Source organism: Xiphophorus hellerii, chromosome 12 (assembly GCF_003331165.1).
Source record: "Xiphophorus hellerii strain 12219 chromosome 12, Xiphophorus_hellerii-4.1, whole genome shotgun sequence".
In the NCBI taxonomy this organism is placed as follows: domain Eukaryota; kingdom Metazoa; phylum Chordata; class Actinopteri; order Cyprinodontiformes; family Poeciliidae; genus Xiphophorus; species Xiphophorus hellerii.
In genome coordinates this window covers 9,138,292-9,165,206 of record NC_045683.1, presented here as the reverse complement: position 1 = coordinate 9,165,206, position 26,915 = coordinate 9,138,292, and the positions used below count along the sequence as shown (strand labels likewise).

The following is a 26,915-nucleotide window of genomic DNA, read 5'->3' as shown; positions in this document are numbered from 1 at the left end:
CAAAGTATGATATGTAGCACCATCTCAATATTTTATAAGAATGTATTTTGAATATGTAAATGGAAATCATGAAAATTGGCGTGATTTTAATAAAAAGGTAAGTTAAGGAAATATTTATTTTCTCCCAGATTCTTTAGGTGTGAGGGTAAAGGAGCAGTTTTGACCAAATAAATGGATGTTGTGGTCTTCTCTCTGTTGCTTGTATAAAACAAAATACTTCCCAGTGCTGTCATTCAGTGAAGCAGTATTTGATTTTAGAGAGGAAGCATAGGGGGATAGATTCGAGTTTCTTTCTGTGTTTTTTGCACATCTCACATCTCTGATGCTATGAACAACTCTGATCCAATGCTGTAAGGACCTTTTTGTTGTTCACTTGATTGAGGAAGTTCTATTTTGTTGCATCAACTGCAAGGACTTTGCATTTACTTCTAAATAAAGAGAAACATTTACAGAATATGTCAATACATTTACTTGGGTTGTTTTTCTTGTTTAAAGACAGTTCAAATCACACCCAGTTAGAGTGTTTATCCAGGTAAATGAGACTGTTTAAGCTTCATGCATTTGAGAGTAAAGGTCTGTTTTTGGGCTTCAAAATATTTTCTTTAGCCATTTCCTTCTCCTCTTCTCTTCTGGCCTCTACAAGTGGTGGTTGCCATGGCTCAGAGGGCTGATGATCAAAGTACTACAGTAACCTGTCAACAAAGCAAGAGTATTTTATAGTATTTTGTACTAACCCTGTAGAACTATGCTTTTGAATCCAAAATCAGTAACTAAAAGGATTTTTGGAAAATGTATGGTTTCTTGCTTAAAGAATGCATGATTTGTAGTTATTTCAATGTATCAAACACACTGTGTAAAAATGATTAATGGGAAGAAGTTGTTGAAGACTGCCCTCTGTACTGGACAATGCAGCAGAAACACAAGACAAATCACAACATGAGGAGGTAAGCGATTAAACCTTTAATAAAGGAAATGTATTTTTCTGAAGGCAAAGTGAGACTCGAGGAATTTCAATGTTGGAGTTTTTCAAAGCCTTAACTAAGAAGCTCCAGAGAGACTTTGAGATTTCAAAGCATGTTACAGACCTGCTAAAGCATAATAGGCTTTGTAAATGGAGGTCATAACAACCATCTCTAGGCACGTCTGAGCACTTTCTTTGCCTGAGGCGAAGAAATAAAAGCAGAAAAACAACCATTTCTTTTTAAATAAATTGCTCTTTTGACCTGTGCACTCATGAATTTATTCAACAGGGGGAACTGTGCCTCACTTCTGAAATCTCTTAATTACCCTTTTATACAGTCCAGTCACAGGGCAGCATATGATTAAAATGGAAAATACATTATAAAAGCAATACTCTTAAATAACACCAAACTTGTGCCCACAACTTCCATAAACAAGCACTTAACGGGTGGAAACATGTCTATTAAAGCATGCTGACTCAAAGGATAGGTCAGGATTACTGAAATGAGGTTATGTTAAAAGGTTGCAAGTGTGGCGCCGCCCCTTTATCCTGTCCAAATAATAATAAAGGATACAAATGCCACAAAAACCTTTTACTAAAAGCTTTAAGCAGTTTTATGTCTTCAATAGAAAATGCGTCTTCTCTAGGCAGCAGTGAAATAACATAAAATTTTGCTCACACAGTGTCCATTTAAATATATTGTAAGGTCACTGGACACTTTAGATTCCTTGAACCATGTGTAGTTCACACTCCAACCAATGGATGGACATAACACTTCTAAAGTAAGTAATCAGTTTTCAGTTGTATGTTATTAAATTGAGATTCATATGAACAGCTTCTTCTACTGTTTGTTAAAACACAAAACTTAAGTTTTGAAACATAAAGCAAAAACAAAAGAGAGCCATAAATAACATTCCTAAATATCCATCCTACAATACAATTGTACAGCCACAATAATACCATAACAATGGATTTAATTACAAATCTCTGATCGGTTTTGAGTCAGTAAGTAACATATTTCATTAAATTGAGATAAGGGGTAGGATTGAAAAGTATTCACTTCTTCCTACTCTTTTTCAAACAGAAAAGTAGTGGTATGCTATTTTATTTATGTTCTTGGTTATGTATGCATGTGTCTTCTCTTGTCATACTAATTCCTTGTGTTCTGTTTTTTAAAACTTGTTTGAAATAAATGAAATTAAATGAGACACATCTTACATCACAGAGGGTGCATTCTTTGTGAAGGCAGCTCAACAGGTGGGTTATTTTCTTTTATCTTTAACTTATATGTCCATGGATGCACCCTCTCTTGTGCACAAACAAGTGTGTTAAGATTTTTCCCAAAAAATTGTTTTTTTTTTTGTTTTTTTGTTGGGTTTTTTTTTAGGGATGCTATTGGTTGGTTGTCTTTGTCTCTAGACCTGTGTTTTTTACACAGTCTTTTATTCCATGTTCAGCCTTGACTGTATCCATTGCATTTTGTTGTTGTGTTTTAGTAAAACCAGTGCACTGTTTAACAAGTTTCAGAATCCCATTCTACAGTAAAAAAATTATGCTATATATTGTACAGGGTTGCATAATGGACGATAAAACAATGCATACTTATCGACTGACTAGGTTGTCCAGAATTAAGTTACCAGTTTCATTCTGCTGGCGGCAAATCTATCATATTTCCTTACATAGGCTGCCAGCAAAGGAAGGTTTAACGAGTCACGATGTGCTGCTTTCTCATTCTCCATCCAGCAAATATCGAGCCAGACAGAGGTTGATGTGCGTGGGCCAAAAGACCAACGCTCAAGCCCTGACGAAAGCAGTCGAGACGGAGGCGAAAAAGAAAGTGGAGAGATGGAGGAAGGAGGGGAACTTCCAGGAGAGGAGATCTGATAAGGACTTTGAAACAGGCCTGGACCTTAGTGGTAAAACTGAATATGGCTTAAAATAAGATAAATAGAGTGAGACACCTATTAGATTTCACAGTCGGAGGTGTGATGTTCATTATTAGAAAACACTTGTTTTGTGGCTTGTTTAATTCAACTGCTTCGCCCTGGTTTTACATCTTTTGATAGTGCCTTGTTTTGATCATGATCATAACAGGCATTGATAAGGAAAAACCCTCCTGTCTTTCCATCTGTTCCATCTTTTCTCTCAGAAACCCCTCCATGTGCCCACCCACGCATGCAGAATCCTTTTCTGCATAATGACTTCATCTCAGTCTTTGTGTCAGACTCTCTTTTTACCACAGGCAAAAACTGTCTGGTATGAATGAAATTAATGTGTTCTCTTGTCAGGGTAAAATCAACCAAACGGGAGATTTTGAAATCAGAATCGAAAGGTTCTTCACTGCTGCTGGAGTGGCTCAACTTTTAAATTCAGAAACCCATGTCTTTTATTCATGCTGCAGGTAAGGAGGAGACGAGTGATTCGACAGGGACGACGTGCTACATGAAGGCTTACAAGACTTTAAAATTTTTTCCTGTCATTCCTTTCCTGGAAGGCATAGAAAATAGTGAGATATCTTTGATGCATTGGGGCTGTGGCCTCAGGCACTGGAATCAAGTTGAAAATTATTTAACAGAAAGGTAGGCATAAGTTAGTAGCCGTTTATAACGTGTTTTCAGTTAATTGAAAGCAAGTGGATTCATGACAAGGAGAAAGGAGTAGGATTGATCCAGTTTCCATATTCCAGCACCGTCACTTTAAAATGGTCAACAACACCAAAACACATTCTCTGCTTAGATCTTATAAACCATCCAAAGGCAATAACATGTTTTGGTTGAATCCTTCAGTATTAGACTTGAGTCAATGTGAGCCAAAAGGTAAAGCAAAATTATACATAGTGCTTGTGCTATCACAGAATCCATGCCTCTTTCCGTTGAAGGATTCATTAATTTATAAGAGTACTCTCCTATAAGGTGAAGGTTCTGTCCATAAGAAAAGTCCAGAAATTTTGAATTATGAACAACACAACAGAACTTTGAAAAGTATGTATCAAAACAGAATAAAAATAGTTCAGGTTAAAAATTAAAAATAATCCAGGCTCTGCAAGTCCCAATATGTCATACTGGTTGACTTTACCTTCTTCCCTTTTTTATTTCTAAGAAAAAAAGCAGGAACTGTTTTATGTGTCTTTCCGCATTTAATTTCGTCTTCAGGTAGAAATAAGCAGCGGGGCTCTCTTGAGATTCCCCCGCTACTGTCTCTGAATATTGACATCCTTTTCAGATCCAGAAACTCCCATAATACTTTTGATTTTTGTCTGTTTGTGCTCTATCCAACCTGCTTTGCTGAATTTGGTTGAATGTGGGCAGACAGTTTATCCCTGTGTGCTTCAGAAATCATCCAGCTGCCGCTTTCTTCTCTCAGATCAAAAATAAACACCAATGCTTTAGAAAATTGTGACTCTTCATTCTATTCAACTCCTTCCGTATCTCTTCTATTTTATGTTGATCTCAAATTGCCTTATCTGAAGAATGCTGTTACTGATATGAGGTAATTATTGGCAATTTTCAGTCAAGTTTAACCTGCCTTTTTGCTTCTGATTACCGTGTTTTGATTAATTTTGTAAATGTTCTTCCCAAATCTTCTGTTCATAGAATATTTTTGATGCCAATCTTCTAGATTATTCTTTACTTAGCTTGAAGTTGCTTTACCATGAATCTACTCATTGACCAATGTTGTCCTTCTTTTGTCCTGGTTAATTTATCATTGAACTGACTTCTTCTGAGTAACAATAACACATTTAGTTAATTCAACAGTTCGAAATAGAACTGCAACCCTTCAGTTCAGTTCCAGACCTTTTACCCTCAAGAGTAAGAGTAAGAGTTGTACAGTGGATGTAAAATATATATCTTGCATTAAGTAAGACAGCAGTCAGAAAGCAAAAAGCGAGGATGCCATGTACTGATGAATTATTATCAGCCATAAAAGGACAGAACCGTGTTACTCATTATTTCTAAAAGCTAAAATCATAGCTTATCTTCTCTCAGCAGGACTGTTAACCCGCTTCAGAAGTCTGCGTTTCTTCTTTAGTGGTTGGTTGTAGCCAAAGCTGTGGGTTTTAATTTACAAGTAAAATGAGCGGGCTAGCAAGGCTTTCTGTTCTTGCTTTATATTTAGATTCTTCATTTATATTCGTCTTGATTCCTCGCCGGTTGGTAACTGATGGAAAATGATCCATTGATTTCAGGAATATTGAGTCCTTAATACGCATCAGCAGAAGCCACAGGTAAAAGCAGAATGTCTGTTTGAAGCTGCCTCCACAAACAGTGCATCAAGAGGAAATGATTGGACAAATTTTAGCTTTTAAAGGACTGTTCATAGGTGATTATCACAACCAAGGGTTAGGAATTTAGCTGGAAAGCTGACCAGTTTTATTAAGAAGTTTGTTTTCTTGCAGCTATTATTCTGGAAGATCTTTTCTGTTTCCTCCAGCAGCACTGCCAGGAATACGTGGATATGGAGTTTTTCTAGTCATCCTGTTCAGTCAGTGTTTTCTTTCACTAGAATCCTCTTCACCCAGCAGCTCATACCAAACCTCAGTTTGTAAGGGAAACTGGGATTAAAACGCTCCCCAAAGGAGGTAACAACACGGCTGTCCAGGAAGAAGCATTCAAACAATTTTCTAAATGCAAGATGTCTACTCACCTAGATACCCTGAGGAACTGTAAAAACTAAAACCTACATTTAAAATTTTGTTTGTTTCTTTGGTTTTTTAAAAAATTAACTGCTATGGTGAAAACGGAATATTACTCCCTACGTAAATATTTATTTTTCACAATCTGGAAATTTCTCCCACTAAATAAATGTTACCAAATTAAAGTTGTATTTTTCTAAATTGTTCAATTACAGATTATAAGATTATAATGTGTTTACTTTAAGGCTTTCAAATATAATATATACATTTCTAAAAATAAATATTTTTTTTCTTTCAGCCAGGAACCCAGTTGAGGCAAATCTAAAACCTCTGAAATGACAGCTGTTGAAATTGATTTTTTTTTTTTTTTTTTGAGCACTTATGCGTTTGTATTAAACGGACTAGCAACTCTAATTTCCATGTACTGTGAGCTTCATTTCTGACCCCCTGCCTCCACACAGCTCCCTTCTGCTTAATTTGTCTCACACAGGTTATAATAATCCTCTGTGTCTCTCTGCCCGCCTCCATCTACTCTTTTAACTGGAATCCAGATAAGAAAACATATTTCCATGAACAAACAGAAAAGATTTCACTTTGAGGGGGGGAGTGGCGGGGTTGGGCAGTGTGTTCGCAGGGCAGCAAAGCACTGCCGGTTCCCTTGGCAACCAAACACTTCATTACTGCCTGAACCTGCGAGATAATTGGATGGAAGGAATGGGCGGAGCTGCTGTAGTCAGGATGTTAAAGAAAAAATTTTACATTACAGGTGGTTGTACTGAGAACACAAGCATGCACACTTGGTCTTATCCATGATGGCACTTTTTAATAAAAATAAAAGAATTTAATTTCAGTTCAGTTATTCCTTCTGGTGTGATATCTCTAATTTAATTATCAATGTGGGTAGTTACCATGAAACCTTTCTTTCATATTTTGCAAAATAATTAAACAATTTGATTCCTGAAGTCCAATTTCAAAACATGCAATGGACCAATTTGAATTCTTAGTGGTGATTGACATCCGCATGCTGAAACGCATTAACGAAAAATGATCAAACTAAATGTTCTAATTTACATCTCATCAAAATGTATCAAGAATTAATTCAGTCAAGGAGTAACTCAAAAATACAGTGTGTGTATGGTAACAATGAAGGCAAAGGCATAGTGAAAGTCAAAAAAGGCATTTAAGTTTGAGGCTAATGATAGCAATCCACTGTACTCAAGATGTCCATGCTTAGATGCTGATGCAAGTGATAATTAAGTCTTATAGCTAATGTCTCTTAATTAGCAATAAACTGCCACAAAATGTCCCTAGTTACGAAGTCCAAATGACCAGAACTAAAGGAATTACATTTTACATTCTTTCAAACCTCAGATAGTTTGCAAGTCATCAGCACTTCTGAACTAAAGGGTCCATTTAATCCTCAGATAAACACATACAGTAAAAGGGTTTTTAATGGAAGCGTCAACATCAAGCGTCAAGCGAAGCAAGTTGCTACATGATGTTTTTTAAGTTTCTTTGGAAACAAAGCACATTTTGATCATTTGTAAGTTATGGTTGGCTCGGTATCAAAACATAAATCATGGAACAAATCTTTATTCTTTCAAGTTTTTGTTTTGGTATATAAAAATGCTACTTGATAACAATTCTAGACAGTTCCTAAAGCAACAAATTTCTTAACCTTGTAGATTCCAATTTCCATAAATATGAATGTTATCACCTTTTGTCCAAATGTCCAAAATGGTGCTGAAAATAAAGTTATTGCTGTAAATTCTAAAAAATCCATCTAACAAAATGAATTGAAACATATAATTTCTAGATGAACTCAATAGTCAATTGTCTTTTGGAAAGCTCTTCCTGTATAAATATCACATTTAAAAGATTTCAAAGTTTGATTTACTCCACCAAGCTGTAGTAAAAAACAAGGAAGTTCAGATAAAGTATAGTGAAGAAAGAAAAAATACCATCAAACTCAACTTAGGCATTTTTGAAAGATGCTCATTCTTTTCCTCAACACAACTTTTGTTTCACCAATTGTGTTTTATGCCCATGTTCAAATTTGCATGTCAACTTTCAGAAGTGGACTTGTCTGACAATAATCTTGGGGATTTCGGTGCCAGGGCCATATCTGCGATGCTTAAGGAAAATGGCACCCTGCTGAGGCTACATCTGTCAGGAAACCATTTCACAGACCAGTCCACTGACTATCTTGCCTCCGCACTTATCACCAACTCCACGCTGCAGCACCTCCACCTAAGCTGCAATGCTCTAGGAGAGCATGCAGGTAGCGAGGCAATTAGTATTCCACATTATATTTCTTGTATTTTCTGTTAGGTCATAGCCTTTCAACGAATGAAACATTATCCATGTCTCAAATTTTTAATATAAGCTGGTATTAAGGATTTTGACCCCTACACTGTTTTTCACAAGTTTTCCATTAGCATCTCCAGATAAGTGAACTTTAGCACCAATAAATTATATGTTGCATCACCACAAGACAGGAAAAGGTAAGAGGTAAATTGGTCCCCTAATGTTAGTTTCTCTTTTTTTGTTTTGATTATAGCAATGTTAAAAAGGTTTATATCTAACCTTCAAATCTCTCAATCTTCCTCTTTAAGTCAGGACTACGTTTTATCTCTGCATTCCTGTGGTTTACACTTTCTCTCCTACGCCTGTTCTTGTGTCATGCCAGGAACACACAGTCTTGACATCTTTCTCATTCAAATCCACACTTTCCTAAGTTGCTCCTTTGATATCCTTTTCTATTGAAATGTGCCAGAAAAGGTTCTTAAAATTCAATTTGACATTTCAGCAACATGGCACCCTATCCATCAGTCCCAAACATAAGATCTCCATGTAAATATTTTACAGTGACAAGACATCTTTGTCCATCTTTGTTGTTATTTGTCACAATAATATATAATAATTTTAAAAAATAGTATGAAACATATATTAAAATGGTTCTTTGTTTGACCTTTCTGAAATATTCATTCAATTTCATGCGATAGAGATACATAAGACAAAGTAAAAATGTTACAAAAGTGCTATGTGTGTATGTGGCTGTTAACAGGAAAATGTCTTAAACACAAAATTATTGCTTACATATTTTTCAAGTCACTCTTTAGATAGAGTTGAAACCAGAATTTTACATAAAATCAGTAAAAACGCACATAATCTAGTTTCATCACAGTATGATAATTAATCGCATGAAGTTTTCCTGTTTTAGGTAAGGTAGAATCACCAAATATTTTTTCCCTCCAATTCAGGCGTTCATACACATTTTCTTACTATTTGGTCTTTAAACTGCACCACTTAGGCCTATAATCTTGAGTATGCTTTTACAGTCTTCTCACAATAGTTTTCCTGAAATTTTGGCTTGCTCCTCCTGAGAAAACATGCAACTGAGTCAGGTTGTAGACTGCCATGCTCCCACACATCTAACTCAAACTGATATGACACCGAGTAGTTTTGTAATGGCCATACAATCAAAGTTGACTTTCTCCTTTATAAATAATTTGGTGGTATGGTTAGGATCGTTGTACGTTACACTGGCACCCAAGCTTTAAAGTAAAATACTTTAACTGTCATTTCTTCAGACCACAGAGAACCATGTGTTTCCAAAAAGATGCACAGTAGTCTGTGGATTTGCAAACTGTAACATGAGTTATATGTTGAATTTAGAGCAATTCCTTCTTCCTCTGTGAGTTTTGTTCCAGCTCATGTTGGTACCCATTTCTCACTCTCTGACCTGCTTCACAAGGTCTTCTGATGTTGATACTCACATTTCAAAACCCATTTATGTCTGCCAAACCCAAATTCTTCTCAAACAGTCTGATGGCTGAGCACTCCCAATCTGTTGATAGTTTCTTTAAATTGTTTTAACAGATGAATTTGGCACCTCCAGGCTTCTGGACAATGACCCTAAGGATGAATCAGACTTATGGAGGTTCACAGTCCTCATCCTGATATATTTACTGACTCTCTTAAATTTCCCCATTAAGTCACACAGAGAATAAGTGTGGCTGAGGTTTTGCCTTAAAATATGTATCATAGAGATGCCTAAAATATTAAGAACCTTACAAGGTCTTCACAAATTAACTTTCTCATATTGTCCAAATGCAAAGTAATCTTATAGTGAAGCTAAAATTGTGACTTTAAAGAACATAATAAAAACAAAATCTTACCTCTCCCTATTTTAATCTGGCATTTAGCAAATAGAGATGCCAGAATTTCTAATTATGGACTTATTTTCAATAATTCCAGTACTAACTCTGGAATGTCACTAAACTGTGGCCATTTTGTTAAATATCCACAATGTATATTTGCCGTTTACCAAGTCACGTCTTCTGACTTTTTAAAATGAAATATGCCAGCAAAACTCTTGCTAAAAGTTACTGATAATTTCCCTTTCATTTCAAATGTTTGCAAATGAATTAATGACCTCGTATTCTACACCCTGCTTTACCTTCATATAGTGGCTGCTGAAAGCTTCCAGATACATCCCCACAGTCCTCCATCTGGCCTGATTGAATGATAACTGCATAAACAGTCGAGCCCTATGAATTGAACAATTACTGTGTAAAGTGCAGCGATGACACCATGAAAGCTCGGCTCCAGCATTATTAGATTTCTTGAAAAAGCCATTTCTATAAAAGAATTTGCAGCAGTAGTGGAGCTTCATCCCTACACATCAACATCAGCAGGCTGTGGCACTGAAAGGTCAGGAACGTTGCACCTTCATTAAAATCTCTTCCAATTATCATGTGGATGAGTTTGTGATTGGCTGCTCTGGGAAGAATGGCAGAGCAGGAGACGGAAAGTCTCTTGCAGGTAATTGGAAATGAGTGTGCAAAAACGGGAATGCCTCCATGTCTTATTGCCATATGTGCAGGTATGATTTATCTCCATATATTTGGCCTTTTCTCCTGCTGAAATATCAAAAGGAGTCATCTGGAGTCTGGAGAGGTCTCTTCCATAAAGAGACAGAGAGGCCAAGTTGAATACTCTGGCATTTATGTTATTGTTTTAATGCATTTTAAATATTTACATAATGGGCTGTCTAAAGTGGGGTTTTTTTCTTCTTTTGTGAGTCATAGACATGTTCAAATACTTCTGTTGATGGGATGTTGAGATTTTTTTTCTTCTTTCAAAAGAAATAAAATAGCATAATGAGAAAAGCTGTGTCACGATATAGAACCTTAGATAAGGATAATAAGAAAATACTATGATTTTACTGCTTTAATTACTTTTATTTAAAATAGAAATAAAATTTTAAAATGCTGTTAAAATATTCAAATATACATTCCAGCTTTACTAATATCATGACAATTTGCATGGTTATTCAGATTTGTACAGACATTGATATAAACATGCAAAACTTAGACAAGTAGGAGAAGCCAGTGGGCAATATGAGTACAGACAAACAAGACAAAGAATTTGAAAGATTTCTTTGCTTTTTTGATATTTTTATTTTGCCAAGTTGTTGTTTACTAAATTCTTATTCCCCTCTCCTTAGGGAAAACTTTTGGCGGCGCTCTATCCGAGAACCAGGGTCTGAGATAGAGAGAGAGGAGAAATGGTGAGAAGTACTTTCCTTTTTCTTCTAATGACCAAGAAGGTCAAGTGGATTCTTGAGTAAACTTCCCTGAGAGCTTTCTTTAGTTTATTCCTCTCCATTTGTATACAGTACAAGTGCATAGATACAGTTTATAAAACCAAGCATGCACAGCAATATTAATATTTTACTTCAAATGTCAGATAAGCAAACATTTTAATGAAAAACTCTTGTGTTTTTTAAACTTTGAGAAAACCTTCGTAGAAAATATTTTGGTGTAAATCTTAAATGCAAAATGCTTTTCAGTGTTCAGATCAACAAATTCTTGCATTTCAGGTTCAGTGTGTATTTCTGTGACATGTTTGTCTTGGGTAATTGAAGATATATCTTCTTCTAGCAAAGTCACTTTTTTTTTGTGAGTTCTTCAGAAAATGTTACCCTAACAAGAACAGATCTGTCTTTTAATGACTTTGGCAGAGAAGGAGCCATCGCTTTAGGACAGGCTGTTAAGAAAAACAATGTTGTGGAGGAGCTGAATGTTAGGTCAGAAACTTTGCTTTCTTTGGGATTGATAATCAGATGAAGTACAAGGGACAAGTTCAAGTTAAAAATGAGCATCCAGAAAGGACAAATTTCTTGTTTTTGCTTTTTCAACAAAACCAAGCTTTCTTTGCAAATTCCTAGCGGTTATTGCTACTTGACTGAATAATATAATTTAAAAGATAACACTTTATGATTACCTACATCACACTCCAACACCCTTTTTCTGTTATTTGTATTTTTGTCATGCCACAGTAACAACCGAATACCCCCTGAGGGAGCCATCCACCTCACCACAGGCCTCAAAGTAAACAAGGCAATCAAACTCCTGAATGTAAGTTGTTGAAAAGAGATTGGTTCTGGCTTCACAAGCAACGGGGGGCAGCAGTGGATAAAATGGGATAAATAAACGGATCACTGTACTTTGCTTTTATGTCAGCACCACTGCTGAAGCATCATGGCCACGGAGAGAGAGAAAAAAAAAGTAATCGCCAAGACTCTGAAGTCAGTTAAAAGCATGAGCAAGTGTGATTGATTATGTTTATGTGCCTGTGTTGGGAATCTTTTCCTGCATATTGATGTATGAGAAGTTGTTCTCCGTGGATTTAAATGAGATGATACTTTGGTTTTAAACGAATGAACTCAGTTTGTGAAACAAATGTAAAGCCCAAAGAGAACAAGGATGAAAGATAAAAAAGAAAAAAAAAAACCTTCACATACGAATAGAGATCTGAGCCAAGATTATGGCAGTATGAATAAAATTAGCTGTTGTTTGTTAGGTTAGCAAGTAAAGTATGCAGTGGGTGAGTGGAAAGTTCAGAAAGTTAATCATTGTAGGTCTCTTAAAAAACAGCATTTCCAAAATTAGTGCTTCAATTTACACAGATGGGTTTTAAAAGGTAACAGGATCACTACCAAGTTATATCACACTCACCTGCTACTTTTTATTACTCAGTAAGCATTTTTTGTAGTTGTTTGTTGTTTTGCACATCAAAAAATGTATATATGTTTCACATGTATCTCAAAAGACGTGTTTTTTTATAAGGGGGCGATTTTCTAACATCTAGAATTTAATTTCTATATTTATTAAAAGTCTAAATGCAGATGTGTTTTAGCTAAGACTTGCTAATGCAAAAAATAAATAAACAAAAATAAAAAAAACACCAAGAGGGATACACATAGTTTTGAATTCGAGAGCTCTCAATCATGAGCAGCAAGTTTTACATTTCTTGCTGCTCAGGTAACATTTCTCTATACATAGAACAAACTTGACGTCAAACAAATATTGTGCTGTTAGTACCTGTACAATTTGAAGGATTAACAATTCAAAATAAAGTAAATGTGTTTCTATCCATCAGTGCAGTGTAAAAATATTAATTTATTTAGCTTTTTGTCAGCAATAAAAAAAGCATGTTTGTGCAAATCCAGACTATAGATTCTAATCTTTAAAACTTCTGTTTGTGACCAGATTAATAGAAGCCCCATCCGGAGCGATGGGTGCCATGAGATCCTTCAGTCTGTTCAAGAAAACCAAAATTCAGTCATGGAGACATTAAAACTTTCAGTAAGTGACACATTTTACCACTTTTTTCTGGCTTTTTTGCAATAGATGAACCGATCATTACATCTGTCACTTTCTAGGACATACCAGTCAACCAGGATTTCGAAGACTTGTATAAAGCAGTGAAAGAAATATTCTCATTGCTGAGAGTAAAACACGGAGGCACATTTGGCATACTCAGAAAAGCATTATCTTGAAAATTGCTACTGTAATTGCTGTACTTATTTGCCAGCAAAAAGCTAGGAAGTCTGTTCAATGTAACAGATGAAAAGGATAAAATCTTAAAGAAAAGCAATTTTTTATGAAGATTAATTTCTTTTACAAACTATGCCTCAGACTGAAATAATTATGTCTAGTTAAATCCTAAGTCACTTTAATATAAAGGTGAAAGAAATAAATGGCATTTCTTCAGTGCACCAAGCATATCATCTCTGAAATTGGGCAGGTATTGAGGATGATTCTTTTTAGATATGATGTGATCTGATTTGATGTTATATAATGCAGGTGGGTAGAAATGATGGAGAGGATCAGAGAGCACTGCATTGTGTTTGAAAAGAAGTGAAAGTGGGTTGCACAAAAAGGATTTAAGTACAGCGTGACTAGTTTAACAGAAAAACCCAGCTATGAAAGAACCACTGTCCGCCGTTAGGTAACAGGTCTGTTTACAGCAGCAAGACAAACTCAAACTGTGATAGATACAGAAAAATGTCACTTTGGATGCATGTAACTCCCCCATACACAAGTGCCCCAAAAATGAACTCCAAACCAGATATTTTAGTGTAAATATCTGATAGATACAACTAAAAAGCTGCGTATTCACTAAGGTTTGTCAAATTTGGGAGATCACATAAGGTGTAAAAATTACATAACCGTTTAATAAATTTGTGGTACACAGCAAGGGGAACGGATAGCACACAATGTGATAATCTATTACTCAAGAAAATACCACTGAACATATAACTGAGTTAATTCTTTCAAGAGAGAAAAGACAGAATAAAATTAACAAATTAAGAACAGAAGGAGTAGGTGATCTAAATTATTGCAAAACTACTGCAAACTTTTCTCTGTGGTTTTGACCTTTTCAGATGTGTTTGTTCATATCGTATTATAGTTACATTCGTAACAAAAGTTGGTAAATACATTTTTTTTAAAGTGTAAAAGAAAAAAGTACAAGCAACTTGCAGTTTATTTTCTGGCTCTAAATTATAATGAAGTGTGTCTTTTGATAATAATGTGATTGATCAAAATATAAAAGGAGACAGAATATTTTGCTGGGATACACAATCACCTGTCAAAAGATTGTAAAAAATTATGGTACTGTCAGTTCTCAAGCTTATTACTGTGAAATAACTAACAAACTTTGGTGAAAATAAAAAGTATTACCCTAATGCAATTACTGAAATGAACAAATTTTAGCTTTGTTAACCAACAAAGTCTGTAAGTGTATTTGCAGTCAGAGGAGAGAAAACCTGCACTGAGTCATGAAACACATCTGCTGGCAGCTGTGAAGCCTGTGGATACAATATGATGACTCTGCATAGCTTCCAGTGACTTATTTATCTATTTGACAGAAGATGGAAGAGGATTGATTCCGAAATGTGTCGGCATGCTGAATGCTGTCTGCTGAAATTCAGGCAATGTCAGCAACTGAATGAAGGGTAACAACCTGACTATTCTGTACTAAGTCAAAACGCCTTGTCTCAGCCAGAAAGAGTGAAAAGTGACAAATCAAAAAGGGAAAAAAACAGCTGCATGATTGCTTAGTGACACAAAGCCTTTACAACTTGAAGTTTTTACCTTTTGCTTTCAAAAGATTGAATACAAACCTTGCATTTAAATGACCATCTATCGTCTTTTGGAGATGTTTTTTTCTTTCATACAAAGTGTGTCAACACTTTTAGAAATTCCTAAATGTTTTTTTAAAAGTAACAACAAAACGGATGCAATTACAAGATGTCAACCTGTACACAGTCTACATGTAGGCCTACTCTTTGCCTCAACCTGCACCTCTCACAGACCTTATCTGCTGGTCGAGTTTGCACATTGGATCATTGCTTCACAGAGTCCCGCATGTTTTTAACCTCTGGAGGGCAAAAACGTATCAGCGGTTTTCAACCCATCTGATTACCTGTCAATTCACCTCCCGGAAGCAGAGGTAAACATTAACCAGCAGGGAATGCTTGAGCGTCAGACAACTGTTTTGCTTTCCAGAGGAACATGGCGATGAGCTGCAGATCTGTGCAGAGTGCAGGACACGTTCTGTACAGGTGCTCTGTCTACTTACACCAAGCCTCCAGGTACGTTTGTTTTTTTTTTTGTATGTTCATCCTTTCAAACTGGACGATAAACATTGTACATTGTTAGTCAGGAGATTTTTAAGTTTGTCAGCAAAACCATGAACTTGTAAAAAGTTGGAAACCATCTTACTACATTTCAAAATCTATCTGCTAACATTCAGAAACATCATTTATGTTCTTTTTCTTTGTTTAGAGTTAAGATCATGAAAATCACCCCAAAATTCTAACTGTGACTGTTGATTGTAATAGCACACTGTTAGAAATACACAAGTTTTATCTCAGTATTTTGAAAATCTCTTATAGATTAATATAAATTTGTATTATTAAAAATAAGTCCTAAATATTATCTAAGACCCATTCGCTAACCTGCTTTAATGATTTGCTAGACCTCTGAACCTTGTACTGTAAAAGCACACTACATGCACATTTAGGGCCTCCATCAGCATTGATTTCTGCTCTTACTGATATTAACAAAATTCAAACACAGCTTATGCTTTTTTTCAAAAGTTTTGTGGTTAATCATAGCTCCTAATTAAAGCCTTCAGCCCACAGTGTTACTACATGAGGAGTTTCATTGACCCTGGAAGTTTGAGGGTTTTAGAAAGCCTTAAAACATGTTTGTGAACTAACAGATGGCTTTCAAAAAGCACAAAATGGAACCAGCTCTCCCTAATCCATAAGTGTGGGGGATATATCACTCACTCTTCCTGTGACATTTCAAATCCTTTGCAAAAGCCAGAAATTGAGGTTAATTGAAGCAGTTTTGAAAGGATTTAGACATTATGAGTTTATAAAAAGCAACAAAAGTCACTGAATTGGAGGTTAAGCTGAATGTCGCAGGCCTGTTTAATAGTGGATATGATTGTTTTGTAGGCTACAAATACAAATTTTGATTTTTAGTTTCAATATACATTTAGTTATATACAAGTCTTTTTTTTCTTTTAAAGAACACCACAAGATACCTACAACTTTTATAAACATGATGAATAATATAGTTTTCAGACTGTGGTGTTTATAGTTTCCCATATTACAGTTTACATTTTGTTAAGCTACTGTCAATATGTTTCTTAGTGTTAAAAAAACGTACAAATGCTCCAGATCCAGTTTGAAAACTCAGAGTAATTCAATAGCTCTGCTCACTGTGCAGAGTCACAATTATTAGCAATAAAGGCGACAAAAATGCTAGTAGTCCGTACTGCAAGTAAAGGAGAGTTTATTTGAAGTGACGTGAGCTCGTACGACGCTAGCTAGCTTACCAAAGGATTGTGTTGAAAATAATAATGGAAAACTGGCTTAAAATTAAGTCACTCAAAAGAAAAGCGTCAGATACCAATGGAAATAAAACAACTCCAGAACTACTAATATGATTAGAGAAAGCTAAGTCACAGCTGCTGAAAATGTTTATTTGTCGTTTACTAGCGATTGGATTCCTTTGAAAACCTCTATGTGATCAGCAGTAGGACTCGACTCTGCTGATGTTTTCTGATTTTTATGACTTTGCTTATCTATGATGCTCTGTTTACACATCTACAGCTATTTTTATTTTATTTAATTAAAATAATTAAATTTAATTAATTAAATACAATAAATAAATACCATCGATAGATATGAGTATTTCTATCAATGGATGGATTATTTTATTCAATGGTGCAGACAAGGATTTTTTGTTTCTGCTGAAGCAACTCAAGTCTACTTTTCTGCTTCTCAATCACAAATAACCCTAAATGTTATGCACACAACGTTCGATAAAGAACAACTGCTGTTTTTTATTTCTTTATGTTTGACAAGCTTAGACTCCACACTTTCAGAATCTGTAAATAACTCAAAATGCCCAAGTAAACGTGTTCATGGTTTTGTCGTGGTCAGTCACATTTACCAAACAGCACGACTCTTCTCAGTAGGATGACAACAGAAAACAACAATATGTGAGTTAAGAGACTACTATTTTCATTTCAGGTTGCATTATATATTAAGATGTGTCGTGGGGCAATTTAGACAGTCCGTGACTGAGTGTTAAATGGGTTAAGGGCTTCTCAGCCTGAAGAAGTACTGGTCTTGAAGTATAACTAAAGACTTTTTATTCAAAACTTACTGTTACTAGTAATTAGAATCTGATTTGAGTCTCTCAGGATTTAAGTAAATATTTCCCACATATCTACTTCAGTGGGTGAATACAAGTTTTATGCTGCACTCAACCCACTGCCTGATACAGTATGCATATTTATTTTTCATTTCAGACGATAACAGCATGACTATATTTTAGCCCATGTATCATGACATTTCCTACAATCCTTTGAGTTATGTTTTTTTTTTGTTTTTTTTTTTATTTGAAAATTTCTCTATGTTAATGGTTTTTCTTTGCGCTTTTGTTTGCTTCTTTCATCTCGTTTCTGTGTAGGAGGTTTTCAGAAAGCAGCGACAAAGGCTGGTTCCGCTCCTTATTTGTGCACAAGGTGGATGCGAGGAAAGATGCCCACTCCAACCTGCTGTCAAAGAAAGAGACCAGCAACCTGTATAAAATCCAGTGTAGGCACACGGTATTTTACTAACATACAAAGAAAGGGTTATTGCCTTTAAATGTGGTGTTGCTGAGGTTCAAAGACATGTGAAAAATACAAAAAGAGGATTTCTGTTTTTTGTCTATTTAGCCACATATCTCTACAGAAAACAGCTAAATAAATTATGTTTGTTTAAATCCAGTCTTTGCTGAACCACAGGGACCTGAGAGCAAACAAAAATTTTCATTACACATGCACAAGAAGTGGGCGGCTGCCAAGTTGATAACATGATGTATCAATTTTATACCTTTTTATGACATCAGAAAAAATAGTCTTTTCTTTAGAGTCTTAGATCATAACTGTGTCTGTCTCCTGAGAAGAAATTACCATTTTTCTCCAGACTTTGATCTTTTATGCAGCGTACATCATGCTGTGCAGAGATTTCAATTGGAACATTCTATCAGTCATAGCCTATAACCTTATGCCAGTGAAAACAGCTTTGTATATAAAGTCTGCTGAATTGAGGTGTGAAATTACTTTGTTGGAGAATTTGATTGTGTATTTTAAAAGAAAACACAAGCTTTGATAACTATGTCTCTCTTTTCTTTTCTTCTTTTGTTAAGTTCACAACGTCAAACCCGAGTGCCTGGATGAGTACAACAACTTGGAGTGAGTGTTACCTGGTGTGAAATATTACTTTTATTAACTTCGCTTTCCTTCTTGTGTTTTTTGCCGTAGATTTTAAGGGTTTTTTTTTCTTACTTCTTCAATATATTATGTCAAACTGTGTTGTCAGTTTAACCTTTGAAGAATAGAGAGCTATGAAGCAGTTGAAGATGGCAACAGATTTGCACTCCTGCATAATGTTTACTGAGGTTTCAATAACTTATTTGCTAGTGACAGGGTTTGGTTCCAAATGATTGTTAGGAAAGGCCAGATGATGCAAATTTTAGAGAGCTATAAATAGCCTGACTGTATAAACCTTGGCCTCTGCAATGAGAAAACTGTGGACTCTTCTAAACTGCTGCTTTGCACTGGGAGATTTAAAATTATGAATACAGGAGAATACAGTAAGAAGATAGCAAAGTAGTTTTTTCATCGATTATGATGTTGCATGAGGCCTTAAAGGAAATCTGCTTGTAGAAGTTGCTTAAAAGACAAATCACCTGCAGAAAGAATTACTAGATGTGATGGATTATGCTGCTGAGCAGCCACAGCAGGCGCAGACATTGCATCCATGAAAAGGTTATCAGGACATTCCCTCCATCAGCAGGATCAATTTAGTGTCACATGTTTGCAAATGAAAACCTTACATATTTGGGAAACATACAACGTCTTGCAAAAATATTCAGACCATTAACTTTTTCACAGTTTGATGTGTTACAATCACAAACTTAAGAGCATTTCACTACAATTTTATGGTAGACCAACCCAAATGTATATTGCATAATGTTTTTAAATTCTTGGATTATTTATTTATATTCAAATATCTTAGTCAAGATTTTGTAGTACCAGATTTTGTTGCAATTATAGCTTCAGGTATTTTGGGTGAAATAGCCCAAGCTATTTCCAATGGACTTAGATTTTTATGTTTTGCCACATATTCTCAATTGGATTTTGATCTGAACTTTGATAGGGCTATTTTCACAAATGCTTTCATCTATGCAGTTGTAACTCTTCCTGGATGTTAAGAGTCATTCTCCTGATGGAAAATTTAACTTTTGAGTTTCTCCATTTTTTTCAATCTGAGAAGTTTTTTAATGAAATTTCCGACAACAGTAAGGACTTCTAATGCAACCCACCGCACAGCGTATTTTTGTTTTCAGCCTCCTGAGTAGGGATAACTCATTCATGTTGCGTGAATCTTGCAGCTAGCTAAATTCATGCAACATGTGTTTATCAACACCAAACCCTAAAATTGCTGACAAAAATCATAGATTTAACTGAAAAATATTTGTTTTACCTGAATGCAAATGTTAACTTTGCATGTGTTTTATCTGATGCAGACAGACCCAGTGATTATTCTTGATTAGATAATCTGTTCCATCTTAACATGTAATTGAGTAGCTCTACTTGCATTGAAGTTAGTAGTCATAACATTGCAAAATGGAAATCAAGTTAAAGGCTTGTGAATACTTTTTCAATGGGAAAATATTTTAAGTGATGAATTATAAATGATGAAAACATGATGAATCCACACCCTTTGGATTAATCATGCTTCTGTTTTGTAGAAATAGACCATAAACCAATAAGCTGTGTTTATTCTGGCCGCTTTTGATTACTTAGGTTGTAAACAAAAGTCAACATCTTATGGACTGATAGATAACAACAGAGACTGTCAATATTATGTGATATCAAATTAGTTTGCTCTTGATACTTACACTGATGGCTGATAAAATTTAAACATTCTTATATTTTTTTTTGTCTTTTGTTATATTTTGTCTGACACAGAATGGGGTAAAAATATAAAAATGAACTCTTTTCTTCTCAACTTTTGGAGAATATAATGCTGATTTGCCTTTAGCAAAACAATATATTAGATTATGTTTGATAGAAGCATATTTGAGTGGAGTAACTTGCTTTGATATATTATCTAAACAGTACTTTATAAATACAAAAAAACTACACAGATTATATGTTTTATACTGTTTATTGATCCTTTTTGTGCTGATGGTAGGGCTGAAGTGCAAAGAAGACTACATCAGGATCAAGATTTCCCATGTGAAGTTGTTGGAAGCTGGAATATCTGGTATGGAGAGCAGGATCAAGCCGGTAAGCTGAAGTGAAAGCTTAAATGGGAACTGACAGAAACTTTACAAGACAGATAAGTTGGATTGATCCTAGATCCTGCAGGAGAAAATTCATTTTTCTGTCTCAGTGCCTCAAACACTTGCTTGAAGTGGCTTCACTTTGATCATAATCTGTTTGGAAGAGCGTGACTGAAGCCTGCAGAAGCACAGATACTTCCCCCGATGAGTTGACACATTGTCTTTCTTTCTACAGATGATCCTTTACAGTTTATGGTGTACATTAGGAGCATTCAGAAAAAATGAGAGCTCGAAATGAGATGAAGGTTTTGTATGCCACAGCTGTGTGGGTGGAATGTGCCTTAGTGAAGGGCTACAGTGACATCTGCTGTTCTTGTTGCTCAGTGCATCTGTGGCGATATAGAGGAGGCTATCCAGCTCTGACTGATTGCCTGCAGAAATTAAGAGTCAACAAGGTATGATGTAAGCAGTTTTATTTTCCAACTGTAACAGATCAACAAATTGTTTCATTCGTCTATATCTTCATGCATTTTGTTTTCAATTAACAACCATTTTAGGAGTACTTGGAGTTCCGGAAAGAGAGGGCTAAAATGTTGATTTCAAGGCAAAATCAGCTTCTTCTGGAGTTTAGCTTTTGGAATGAACCTTTACCAAGAAAAGGACCAAACCTCTATGAACTACGCACCTACAAGCTCAAGGTAATTTGTGTTGGTCCCTTCAGGTTGCTGCTTGATGTGGAAAACTAAAATAAAATGTTAATTTTCCATTGCGTTTCAGAAAGGAAATTGTAGCCAGATGTTGCTGATTAGATGCACTAGTTGGCAGTAGTGGTGACTTCTTCTTTAAAAGAAAGGTTTAAGCAGCTTTCTGGGGAACACCAGAAAACTACCTAATGAAGACAATGCTAATGCAATGCAGGGACGATCTACACAAATCTACAAAAGAATGGCTTCGAAATGAAATAATCAAGGCATTTTCAGTGATCCATGCAAAGTCCAAGCTTAACTACAGTGCTTCTGTGGAGCCTTAAGAGAGCTGTGCAGAAATAAAAGCTTGCAAACCTTCTTGAACTGAAAATATTGAAAACAAAAGTGTACCAAAATGTCTCCAGGACAATGTGAGATACTGATAGGAAATTTAGTTCAAGTTAAATGTGGTTCTATTGACTCACTGGAAATAGTTTGTTTTCCCATGACTATAATGAGACTAATGAGAACTATTTTCCAATGACTGTGATTACTCACCATTTGCATTCAATGGTGTTTACTCTTCACATTGAAATTATATGAATTGTATCGGTTGAAGTTTATTGCGTGAGCTAACCGTTAAGGTAAATTTGTAATCACTTTTACTACTGTGATTGCTAGTAATCAGACACAAATATGGCAAGATATATGCCATATATCCTGCCATATATATATGGCAGGATATATGGCCATATATATCTGTTATAACAGACAAATAACAGTATTGTCTGTTATTTGCAGACAATACTGTTGTCTGCAAATAACAGTATTTTCACCTTAGACTTGATGTACTTTTTCTGAGTCTCCCTGCTGCATAATTTCTATTTTTTCATAGCTGACTCACTCAGTGAGGGAGTCACTTCTTTATTCCCAGGAAAGAAAGCAAACAGATCACTTCTGTTTGCAGCTAGTGCTTCACTTGTTCTTGCATGTAGACTCAAGATACAAAAACATTTTTCCTGATGAAATTACAGACGTATATAAAATATAAATGACATGCATGAATTAAATTAAAGCTGCCTGTCTTTGCTCTTCTGTCTTTCAGCCAGGAACCATGCTTGAATGGGGCAATCGCTGGTAAGACAAGTTTCACTTGCCTGAAACGTAACATCAGGCTCCTGAACTTCTGTTTGAGGAATTTTCAGATGTGTCTCTGTGAGCAATTCCCTCCTGAAAATAACCTCTCCCATTACAGGGCCAGGGCAATCAAACACAGACAGGAAAACAATGAAGCAGTGGGAGGGTTCTTCTCCCAGATTGGTGACCTGTATGTTGTTCATCATTTATGGGGTGAGTCATTTATGATGCTTGCTGTGTATCAAAATATGTTTCAGAGTTTTTGGACGAGTCATGAAAGAAAATAATATTAGCAACTATATTTAACTTGTTCGCGGTAAGAGATGTAAATTACGGTCATATTGGTTTCAAGCAGATCGTTACACCTAAGCCATACTTCATCTAAATATTCATTCATGCTCATGTTTCTGAAATTTTATATATGGGCTGATGTCCAACCAAACGAGGGTTAACAATTAATTTTCCAAGATGACTACATAAATACCTATGAATGTTGTTGAGGGTCAGATCATTGGTTGAACTTGATTTTTTCCAAAAATATCCAAATTTGATTCTGAATTTTAAATATAATTTTAAAGGTTATTGGTGTCAGTGATCACTGCAACAGAATAAGGTGCAACACGCCACGCTGCCAGCTGAATGGTTGTGAACTTTTGTTATGTGACTGTGCATAGTTATTTTTTGGAAAAATACATTTTAAAATAAAAACTTTTTTTCCATGTTTTTGTTTATCACTATTGTGTCTGATCGTGTTCAGTTAAGCTGTAATCATGGAGAACAACAGATTGTTCTCCATGAAATGGATCCATTTTACCGTTGACTTCAGTGAATAAATACTCAAGCAGACAGCTGCACAATTTTAGGAAAGTCAATTTGGATATTATTACATCTAACAATTTCTGAGATCTTAAGTATGCTTGACACTATTAGCTGAGTCAGCTATGGGCGCTGAGTGAGACTCAATCCAAAAGGCAGGAAAATATTTGGACTGCAAAAAAAAAAAAAAAACACATAATGCATGTTTCATTTTATATTTTATTATTGACTGCCTCAGGTAGTTTTAGAGCAGTTACCAGGCTGGATGTGGCTTGAAAGTCAAATCTGTAGATCTGAGCTAAGCCCATCTTGCTTATCACAGACTTCAGGCAGCTGGGGAGGATAGATAATGCTTAATATTTTGTTCACAAGCAACCTTGGAATAAAAGGCATATCCTCACAGATCAACTTACAAACCGTTACACCGTGTATAAAATGTGACGCAAGCTCAGACATAAACAACTGAATAAGCATGAGGATTTGGCTTTGTAGGAGTAACTTTTAAACCCTGAATGTTTCCTCTAATATGCGTACAACCAATGCATTTGTAAGCTTGTCCTGGGTAAATTTGCATACTGTTAGAAAGACTCTGATGGCAATATAAGCTTATTCCTCAGGATGACTCAAAACTTTAAAAATAAAAACAGTCCAACTTAAAGACAAAACACTGAGATGGAATGAGAGTCACTTCTGTTTTATTATGCCGTTGGAATTTTTTTAGTAATAATAAGCAGTAATGCCCATATTTTTCTAAAACTTAACAGGAGGAGGATTTCTCTAAGTTTCTTGCTTATGCCTCATGACAATAGCAGAAACATACTGTATGTTGCAAATTTGGACAAACCAACAATTGTTGGTTATATAGATAGATATTAATCTTTGATATTCTTTATGTTCCTTTTAAGCTCATGAATCATAAACCGAGACTCTAAATTCTGCACACATTTTTAGCTGCATGTAAACACTTTTTAGGCTGCAGAGAAGTAGTGTACTGTTGTGATGACTGCTGTGGTAAACAGAATATCTAATACTAAAGAATATTTTTGATAGTTTTGCAACAATCTTTGACAAGCAGATCCAAATATTACTTTTTGGGAATATATGTATGGTGATTATTACAGTGATCATAATAAATGGGAGAAACAAGATACAGCAATGCACGAATGTTTTTTTGTTTTTTTTTATCTACTATAAATTCACTTACACATGATATAATATTTGTTATGTCTTTGTAGCCTATGAAAGCCTTCAATCTAGAGAGGAAACAAGAAACTCTGCCTGGCAGAAAGAGGGCTGGGATGTTAATGTGTATTATACAGGTAAGACAAGTCCAGCAACAATAATGCTTTTAAAAAAACTAATAATGTCAAAAAAATTCTGTTTGTTTTGTGAGTTTACATTTATGTGAAAATATATAATTTACAAAGGTGTCTTTTCTGATAAGAAAAAAAAATTAGTGAAAGTTGATTTCTAATAAATGTGGAGTATGATAAACAGTATTTAAGAAAAATAACATCATACATCACAGAATCAAACCTGTTGGAGGTAGTGAGATGACTTGGGACTGCTTTACAACTCTGGATCTGGATTGATAATCGAACCATTTAATTCTCCTATCTCAGAAAATCCGGCAGATGAACATCTGGTCAACAGTTTATGACTTAAAATTTAAGCTCGCTTAGGTTAGGCAGCAGGACCATCGAAAGTACACCGGGTAGGATGTTGATGGGTCCAAAGATAACACAATGTAGGTTTTGGAGTGGCCTACTCAAAGTTCAAAGTCTAAACTCAAATACAGTTCAGATACTGTCTCATAACCTTAAAACAGCTGTTAATGTTTGAACCTTAAAACAATTCTGCAAAGTGCAATGGGGCAAAATTACTCAAACGTAAAAGGAGAGACTTATTATCAGTTATCACAAGCACTTTGAAGCAGATGATGCTACCTTGATTGGCTCATCAGCTATTATGTTTAGGATGTAATTACATTTTCAGACAGCACTACATTGCTTTGAATCAGATGTCTTTCCCTGTTTTAAATGAAGTTGTCATTAAAAAAATATTTTATGTAGTCAAATCATTCCTATTTAATCTTAAGATTTGTTCAATGACCTGAAATATATAATTGCAACAAAAGGCAAATAATTTATGCCAACTGGAAGGGAAAATGGAGTTAAAAATGTTGTTGAAAAAACTTTATGAATTACTCTCTACTTTGAACTATAAATGATAAAGTTGTCATTTTTAGTTTAAAGTAGAGAGGAAAAAAAGCCAAAAAAATAAATAAAATACTAAAGCAAGGAATATTTTAAAGCTAAAACCATACTACCAACTGTCAAGCATGGCAACAAGAAGATCATGCTGTGGAGCTGTTTTTCAGCCAGTGGTGATTGCTGTGGTACAATAGGCATTGGATGACAATGAAGGACTGCATTTGAAATTCTTCAACTTCACCTCACATCAAACGCTATATATCTCAAACCTGAACATAACATTGTGTTATTCTAGCTCAATAATATCAAACATGCATCAAAACAAGTCAACATCTTTATTACATCAGAAACATTTTGATGGCTACAAAAATAAATGTTATCCTGTAATGCAAATTTTTGCACCCAAATCTTTTTAAGCATTACTACGGCTGTGAGCTGCATAGTCATTACATTCCAAAAATGTATTCAGTAGTGATGAACATTTCAATGATGAAAGAAAATGCTGATTTAAATAGAATCTATTCTTCATTAATTTACCCAGGTCTATGTCATAATATGTGTCTCTGCTTGTTCTCAGTGCCTTTGGTGAGGAGCATGGAGTCTAGATTAATGATTCCTACCAAGAGTTCACCTTTACAGTGAGACGTTGACTAAAACTACAAGCAACTCGATGACTAAAACTTACCATCATCCTCCCCCAGAGCTTATTCAGTGGTGTTTGTTAAATCTGCTGAATGATCACTATCTTCCTGCCTGCACTCCAGCCAGTTGTTGAAAATTATACAGTGGTTCAATGTTGGGGGTATTTCAGAATATCTGTATTTCCAGACAACTTGCCAATTATTTGAGAAAGCATCCTTTAAAAATGCTGACAAACGCTTAAAAGGAATTAGTCAGATTGACAGTATGTGTCATTTACATTTAATTATAAATGTGTAAAAGAATTTTCTGGGAGTTTTCAAAGTGAAAAACTTTGAATATGAACTATGTGCAGAAAGATCTGCAATCCGCATGTGCAAACTTGTACTTTCTATTATGAATAGTTTTCAAAATAAAAGTTGACTTTTGTGGCGTTTTGAAAACATTGGCAACTCAGTAAACCTGAATGTGCATTCATAAATAAAGCTCAACTGTTTGAAATAAGTTAGTGTTGTTCTTTTTAATAATCTGGAAATTAATCATGCTTAACTTGAAGAAGACAGTTGAAAGATAGAGTTACCTTTACTTTTTGTTGAAACTTCATTTTTGTACAAC

At 35.2% G+C, this 26,915-nt stretch overlaps 1 protein-coding gene across 1 annotated transcript; it reads left to right on the top strand.

The window, feature by feature from the left end:
• The first annotated feature begins 15,433 nt into the window (after positions 1 to 15,433).
• nipsnap1 (nipsnap homolog 1 (C. elegans)) lies at positions 15,434 to 26,804 on the top strand. The gene is made up of 10 exons (XM_032577548.1): positions 15,434 to 15,543; positions 17,942 to 18,069; positions 18,665 to 18,710; positions 20,719 to 20,813; positions 21,194 to 21,264; positions 21,367 to 21,507; positions 22,601 to 22,632; positions 22,751 to 22,845; positions 24,684 to 24,767; positions 26,239 to 26,804. The coding sequence occupies exons 1-10, from the start codon at positions 15,464 to 15,466 to the stop codon at positions 26,301 to 26,303; spliced, it is 837 nt and encodes a 278-aa protein (XP_032433439.1). The 5' UTR covers positions 15,434 to 15,463; the 3' UTR covers positions 26,304 to 26,804.
• The last annotated feature ends 111 nt before the right edge of the window (positions 26,805 to 26,915 follow it).

What these genes read in the sequence shown, in the direction of transcription:
- nipsnap1 (XM_032577548.1), top strand. Translation starts at nt 15,464, where the DNA reads ATGGCGATGAGCTGCAGATCTGTGCAGAGTGCAGGACACGTTCTGTAC. An exon ending in AGAAATTAAGAGTCAACAAG is followed by an intron (nt 21,265 to 21,366) that starts GTATGATGTAAG and finishes CAACCATTTTAG; the next exon opens with GAGTACTTGGAGTTCCGGAA. An exon ending in CTTGAATGGGGCAATCGCTG is followed by an intron (nt 22,633 to 22,750) that starts GTAAGACAAGTT and finishes CTCCCATTACAG; the next exon opens with GGCCAGGGCAATCAAACACA.